We start from the raw sequence: 7,383 nt of genomic DNA, 5'->3' as shown, positions 1-7,383 counted from the left end.
GCGTTTTTCAACACGGTTTGTCACTCGCAATCTCGCGGGTGAACGAACTCAACGGCACAGATCGATCTTACGAGAGACGCGTTGGCGTCGGCGTCGGCCGTAAATTAGAAAGTTATTAACGCCCAATTGCGTCCCGATTAATTCGCCCTTGCAACTAATGCGAGCATCCTACACGACAGCCGTGTTACATAGCGGCATCCGCCTATGGGAACCCATATACTGGGTGTCAGTTGCTCCGTGAAATCCTCCATCAATCTACAAAATTATCCGCCATATGGCACGCCGCGAGAAATTTTTCTCATTTCTTCTCTCAAGCTCGTGCGCGCGCGTGACGTGCTTTCACTGCTTTCGGTTCTGATGAGGCGAGTATATCTTGCATATCTTGATGCGATTATAATTTACAGGATAAATTCTTCTTTGGTGCGCTTGCTGTTTCCTAACTAGCGCTATATTTTTCCTCGCGATACGTTTTTCTTTCATTCGCGCTTCATTGATCTTCGCGTTGTAACGATCCAGGATTGCGTAAGGGTGACCAGTCGCCATGCACCGTGGACGCAGCGATTTCTCGCCGTTGCAAGCTCGTCACGATCATATACGACCTAATAAATTTCGTCGTGTTTTATTGCGATGATTAAGCCCAAACAAAGAAAAGGAGAGGGTCCGGGGCGTTCCACAACAAACGAATGACGTGTGTGGCAAGGATCTAAATGAAAGGGGTGGTCTTTCAAAAACAATTAAACGTAATCGCGTCCGTTTAAGGCGGCCGATATGGGATGCGTTTGTGGAACCGGTTCAAAGTTCGTGGCGTACGTACAAATTATGCATTCGGTGCAGCCGGGATAATCGCTGAGTGTGCGTCGTTACCTCGTCGGGGCTCCTGTTACCATTTCCCACCTGGCACGAAATCTCGCGCCTCTTGCATCAAGGAACACCGTCGATGGAAAAAACAACGAAACGGGATGTCGTTCGAGCTAATCCACGCGATAAGTCACGACGATCATTGGACTTTTAAATTAGCAGTAGAGCAATCGTCGATCTCATCGCGCGGATAGAAGCTATCACGCGATCCATGTAGATTTTGTGTCGCGGTAACTTTTGACGTAATGAAACTTACACCGATCGATAATTGCCATGGAATTAATTCTATACATATATGTCAAATTTTACATTGTAATATAATATAAATGCAATATATAATAAATTTTGCTTTTAATGTAATCACAGTTACACAGTAATCGAACTCCAGTTCTTTTAAGAACTTCATTGAGAATTCTCTAATAACATAATTTATATTTTTTTGTTATACTATAGTGTTCACAGAAATTAATAATCATTATATAACGATGGAGAAATGCCAGTCATTCTAGGCACTTTGCTCTTGAAAACGGATGTCCATCCGTATCCTTTTACGTGATATTCCTGTTTAATCTTGTATCTTCCTGGTCCAGGACGAATGTCACTTGGCGGAACGGGTCGTGCATATTCTATATTGCTATCAAAGGGATATTTCTTCAATGAACGCGGTTTTCGGGGCGTTCGAGGATTATAATGACCAGGCCCTGGTTCGTCAGGATCCTTGTAACACGTACTGATGTTTTGTAACATTATCCTCGTAACGGGTTTCTTTGTAAATCTTTAAGATATTTTTTCATTCAAAATAATTTTTGTACCGTTGTACGATACATAGAAATTACAATTAGATATCGTTATTTATTATATTTCATTTTTTACTGTGGTTTTTTTTAATACCTAGGATTGGTGGACCATCTTCCTTTGAAATAGTTGGACTTGCTTGAGAACTTGTCCATTTCACTTGGCAATTTTCGTGGCCAATCATTCTGATCTTCTAACTTTGCACGTGCCCAATATCCTTTGATAGTAGTTTCGTCTCTCGGTCCTCAAATTGAAAGTAAAACGTACGGACTTTGTAATTAAATTGTTATGTATTTCTTGTAAATAAAGTTCTAAGACATTCTGAATTTTTATGAGATACTGATACGAGATAACATACATTATATCGAGTACCTAAACTTTTTAAACTGCATTTAAGAAATAAGTACGCTTATGAAATAATGCGCGCATATTTAAAAAAAAAATGCTATTTTGACACCTGTGAAAAGATTGTAAGGTCCCTTTTTACTCGTGATCTTCTCGAGAAAGGCTTGTAGCGAATTTGGATGTTTCACGCTGTATCTGTTATAAAAATCAATTTTTTTACTATTTTAAATCGTAGAGAAAAAAAATAGTTCAAGAGAATTGTGTTATAAGTGACACCACTTTTACCTAGTGCACGGTAAAGACCAAGCTTTTACAGTTTCTCGGAATCTAGGTACTAAATTGTCGAACTCGAATGAAGGTATATTGGAGAAACCTTTTAACCTTTTCTGATCCAAATAGAAAAAGGGATTGTGCGTTCTCAGCGTGTATCCTTAAGAAGATACAAGACACGTCAGCCAGGTATAAAAAAGAGACAATATAAAACGATTGTTAATTAAAACATAATTCAGAGAATTTTTTTTTAAATATAATCTGACAAAAAATGGAACTATATTTTGAAGAAATTCTTGTTGTTTTGTCTTGAGATAATTTGATTTGTTCTCTCGAAAGATAATCTTATCTTACCTGGACCGGGCGTGGTGGATGTATAACTTGTTTGGAATCGCGGAACGATTCCAAAAGCAGCATCCGCTCGCGAACTCTTACAGGGCGCATCCATAACACTTTCCGGCCAACGAGATATCTCATGACTTTCACGTCCATTCATCAAACTCTTCTGGTTCGCAATTTTCTTTGTCACTTTGCCACCTATTGTAGCGGAGAATTCTTCCATTTCTTGTTGCCTTTTCCAACTGCAATTATGCAATTTGTCCTCTACTTACTAAAAACTCTCATATGATTTCGAGATCAAGGTTGTGTTTTACCTAATTACGGATTTACGATCGATCGGTCGAGGGTCGTAGGAGCCCACAGCTGGTGACATTAATACAAGCGCCTTCAGTTTGGGATGCAAACCTATTTTACTACCTGGCTTTGTTCCGCTGTTGAAGGGAGGATGTGGTTTTTCTTTTCGTGGCACCAGACATTGACATCGCCATTTATAGCGACAACGACACGATTGAAAACTTTTGGTTTTATATTTTCTTAGCATTTTCTTGTGTAAATGCTTGAAAGCAAAGCAATTTTTAAAAGCAGTGTCTAGGAAAGTCTCGTCTTTCCTAAATAATATCATAAATGCGAGATGATACTATCTCCTACTGCCTTTATATATAAATTTTTTAGTAAATTATTATTGCGAACATGTTTTTTAAAGAGAAATGTTTTTAATAAAATTTTTTTTTGAAAGGTTTTAAAAACCTATGCCAGTTAGTGTCAATTGTTAATACTCCTACTTTGCCGGTCAGTGTCAATTATTACTACTCCTTTTATTTTATTCACTGGCGAAGAAAAGATTTCCTTATTGGTTTATAGGTTAAAAATAATGGAAGAGAAATATGCGAGATGCGAGGTATAATAAACTGTAACAATGTTCAGATAACATCAGCATTTTTTATTTTATAATTTTTTATAAGTTGTGGATAATTCGTATTTGGTATAGACAAAATAATCGCCTCGAATTGAAAACGTTAAAATCAGAATGTTTATCAAAATGGCTTAACAGAAATCGTCGTATCCTAGCGATGCAGTACACTGAATTAATGGTCGTCGATACTTCAGATCAACAAAGTCTTGCTTTTATTTAACAATAATATTTGCAATTATAAATAGATTAATTTAATCAGAAAAGAAGATCTCATGCAATTTTAATATTTTTTATCCACGCTCTAACGATTAGAATTAATTCGTATCTGCAGTCGGACTACTTCCTGTCATCCGAAGTAAAAGTTTCTGCCGAGCAACTTGGAGCAAGATGGCGTTTCCTAACGGACATAAACAGGGTGCTGTTTGCTCCGTTTCTGGCCGTTCATTCCTTAAACGGCCCTACACGTGAAATTGTCGACTTCGTTGACATGTGAAGTCGAAGGTACCCCCGCGCGGAGAGCACCGACGATGGTTGCTCGTGTGCAGCTTGTAGCCCAAATGAACGCTTTAATCGCCATGACGTAACAGCTGAAAAATCTTGACGAACCGAGGAATCTCCACACCAGATTGCACCGTGTGGCGTATACGAACAACAATGCGCATTGTGTGAAATAAACACGTGTTGTTGCAATAAACATGTGTTGAACAGTTTTTTGTTTGAGTTTTTGTTTTATTACCTGCCGTTTCATTTTTAAGGACTCGTTATATGTAGAGATATATCCTATGTTGTAGAGTTCATTCACATGTTTCACTGTATATTAATTTAGAAAAATGTCTAGAGATATTAATACAGAGGATTATATGATTTTATATAAGAGATGCACAGACAATGCAAAGAGCATTGTCGTTTATACAAAGTGAAGATAATATAATAGCATTTTCAAAGTAAAAGTCAGATTTATTTATAAAATTGTAAAACATATAATAGTTAAACATTTCAGTTAAAGTGTTTTTGTGTTATTTTTGAGTACTTAACGACCACAAGTGCCAATGCACAAAGCTAGGTATCACTTTTATCAATAATATGATAAAAGTATATGATAAGATAAGATGATAGCAGTATATGTGATAAGGGAGAGAATTTTAACTCGTGAAATAAAAAGCAAAATTCTGATCCGTTCATTCGTAATACGTCAATTAAGACAAATGGCTCCATTAAAGATGTTGAAACGTGCTCTGTGTAAAAACATTGTAACAAGCGGATCGAGATTCGTGGGCATCGTAGGACCCTTAACAATTCCACCATTGCAAATTGCAACGTTGTATTATTTCTGGCAGGATTATTCAAGGGTCGTAGATAAACGATACTGCTCCTGCTCGTGCTGGGACACTGTCTTTAAAGGTAACGAAATTTGCGACAATTCTACAAATATCTTTAATTGCTGCTAATCGACGATCGTAGACCTAACCCTATAAACTGAATTTTTTTTTCAGGCTCATACGAATCCGGTATCGCTACATACAAACACATGTACTTCAATGCCACTTCGAACATGTTGAAAATATGGATGCTCATCGTCATCGGAGTGATCGTGTTTTATGAGACGATGAAGCACTTGGCGAGACTGGCGATCAAACAGAGACTTAGACAGTCCATGATGCTCCTCTTCTCGTCCGCTCTGTTCTCAAATTATTACTCGTGGTGGATTTATATTAATTACTGGAACGACGACTTCTATTCCCAGTGGTATCATCAGCTGTTCTTTACCATCACCGAGTTGATATCCAGCTGTTGGGTCGTTTATCTTGCGGATAAGAAGAATCCCATAACTCACAGAAAGGCGTTCGGCATTGCCGCGATAGCCCTTCTGCATATCGTAGCTGGCGGGTGGGATCAATTTTTCGAGAATGTCGTTAGAGGAGAGGGCCACGCGCACCAGGTAAGAATCCACGAATAATAATGAAAAGGAAACATTTCGTAACTTATCTTTAACTTGTATAAAGGTCATACGCGATCTGGGCTTCATGATACCGGATATTCTTCACGTCGTCGTTCCGTTATGGCTGATTAAACGGGAAAGTATTTACAATATCCATCTTCCTAACTCGTTAGCGTACATGTTAAGCATCGTGATGTGCGGATTATGCATTTGGTCGTTTCTATTGTAATACGACATTGTCGAGGACAGCATATTGTGCGGGATGGGCGGCGATTCGATCCCATTCTTCCTACGAGAATGGCCTTCGTTAAGTTAATGTTTTTTCTGAAAGCGGAAATTCCCGTGATGCGAAAAACTCGGTCTAACATGAACGCCAAACGTCTCTTAGACACTGTGACAGATCAATTGCGGGAATACGAGATGAGGTTTTATGTTAAAGATGTCCTGGAGACATATTTTGTGATAGTATTATCATTAAAGAATGTATTCTGAAAATAATTCGACTAAACTTGAGTTACGTGCCTCTTCTTGCGTGTCAAGTTGCCATGACATTTATTGTACGTATTTTATTGTTCACGTAAAACTAAACTCTATTTTATTATTTATGAAAGATTAGTATTTATGTAATGATGAGATTTCAACTTCGAACAAGTCCTTATATGAGATTTATCAACAGAAAAAGTTGCATTAGCTGAAGACTTTGTTAATATTAAAACTGCGAACGGTAGCGTCTGAAGTATTACTCGAAGTAAATTTAAGTATTATATTAATTAAGAACATATCATGTAGATAGCCTACGTAAGCAAGACGTTATCGTAAGCAGGATTGTACAACTTACAGGCAATGCTAACCAAAAATAGTGTCCTAACTTCTTATACAAGTTATAATGCTTAAAGTGCCTACACATAATACGTTATTTACCGGATTATTGTTAACTAAGGCGATAAGCAATTCTCGCGTATTTTAACGGCAAACACAGATGGTTATTTCATAATACTTATTTAAAATACAAAGAAAAAGAATTCACACACGCTGTAATAATAATATTGATTTGCGAATTCTAGTTTTTTAACGTCGTATATCTACAATGTTAACGCGTTGACATCTTACTTCTAATCTGGTAATTAGAAGCTCGTTTACTTTGATTAATGAAGCCTTTGACGATTAACGTTCAATATTACCTGTGCAGCAGAGACACATATCCTGGTAGATAATGTGGCCTGATTAACGAGTGCAACTTACATCACCAAAGTATCAAAACTAATTTTATTATTGTTATACATATATATACATATATATATTTATTGTAGGATACATACTTTGCGACAAAGCCATTCCCGAAAAGTATTCGAGCGTTACAAGCGTTACAAGCGTCATTTTATCTAATTCTTATAGTAATATATTGTAGATATAATTGTAGCATATATTTGAGAAAAAGGGAAATAGGAATTTTGTCGTAAGAACAAAATAGTGTATTGCGATACGTATAATAGAGTAAATTGATCGTATTGAGCGATCGAATGTTCATAAATTTTCGAATTTTCCCATAATATTTTATTATATAGGAATCGAACGGAGCGAAGGATACATATGCAATTGTCGATATAACTATAATTAGTCTGACGATTTTAGTCTGCAGAAGAGATATCTCGGTCCGATTAATAACGCGAATAAAATAAAGCGGCCTAATTTCCATTAATTGCTTAATCATTTCCAACATCCCTATTATACATCCCCGTACACGCAGATTCTTTACGCAGATCGTCGAACTCTTGCGTCGCCGCGCCGGATCGAATTGTTCTGCAAGACGCGCAAGATTTTATTATACATGAGGAAGAGACTCGGACGCGAGGGAGAGAGAAACGTAAAAATAGAAGAGACAGCCTTCTTGCGTTCTCCTGTATGTTGCATGTGTTATACATAT

The 7,383-nt window shown here is 37.3% G+C and overlaps 2 protein-coding genes across 2 annotated transcripts; one reads left to right on the top strand and one right to left on the bottom strand.

Moving 5' to 3' along the window:
* Positions 1-1,235: 1,235 nt before the first annotated feature.
* LOC143896385 (ciliary microtubule-associated protein 2) lies at positions 1,236-2,967 on the bottom strand. Its single transcript, XM_077404238.1, has 5 exons — positions 2,623-2,967; positions 2,284-2,428; positions 2,111-2,193; positions 1,750-1,897; positions 1,236-1,633 (listed from the first exon to the last, which is right to left on the bottom strand). Exons 1-5 carry the CDS (start codon positions 2,828-2,830, stop codon positions 1,324-1,326), a joined length of 894 nt encoding a protein of 297 aa, XP_077260364.1. The 5' UTR covers positions 2,831-2,967; the 3' UTR covers positions 1,236-1,323.
* A 495-nt stretch (positions 2,968-3,462) lies between these two features.
* On the top strand, positions 3,463-7,158 carry LOC143896383 (uncharacterized). Its single transcript, XM_077404236.1, has 3 exons — positions 3,463-4,921; positions 5,014-5,459; positions 5,524-7,158. Exons 1-3 carry the CDS (start codon positions 4,630-4,632, stop codon positions 5,686-5,688), a joined length of 903 nt encoding a protein of 300 aa, XP_077260362.1. The 5' UTR covers positions 3,463-4,629; the 3' UTR covers positions 5,689-7,158.
* Positions 7,159-7,383: the final 225 nt, after the last annotated feature.

The sequence above is a fragment of the Temnothorax americanus genome, unplaced genomic scaffold (genome assembly GCF_048541705.1).
Source record: "Temnothorax americanus isolate GAGA-0224 unplaced genomic scaffold, ASM4854170v1 Scaffold18, whole genome shotgun sequence".
Classification (NCBI taxonomy): domain Eukaryota; kingdom Metazoa; phylum Arthropoda; class Insecta; order Hymenoptera; family Formicidae; genus Temnothorax; species Temnothorax americanus.
Note: the sequence above shows the minus strand (reverse complement) of the source record. Positions and strands in the feature narration are given on the sequence as shown.

Bases quoted from the DNA above. Each gene is read 5' to 3' on its own strand.
- LOC143896385 (XM_077404238.1), bottom strand. From the start codon at position 2,830: ATGGAAGAATTCTCCGCTACAATAGGTGGCAAAGTGACAAAGAAAATT. The intron at 2,194-2,283 runs GTAAAAGTGGTG...TTTTTATAACAG, and splicing joins TGGTCTTTACCGTGCACTAG to ATACAGCGTGAAACATCCAA. The intron at 1,634-1,749 runs GTATTAAAAAAA...AATATCTTAAAG, and splicing joins AGATGGTCCACCAATCCTAG to ATTTACAAAGAAACCCGTTA.
- LOC143896383 (XM_077404236.1), top strand. From the start codon at position 4,630: ATGATAGCAGTATATGTGATAAGGGAGAGAATTTTAACTCGTGAAATA. The intron at 4,922-5,013 runs GTAACGAAATTT...TTTTTTTTTCAG, and splicing joins CTGGGACACTGTCTTTAAAG to GCTCATACGAATCCGGTATC. The intron at 5,460-5,523 runs GTAAGAATCCAC...ACTTGTATAAAG, and splicing joins GAGAGGGCCACGCGCACCAG to GTCATACGCGATCTGGGCTT.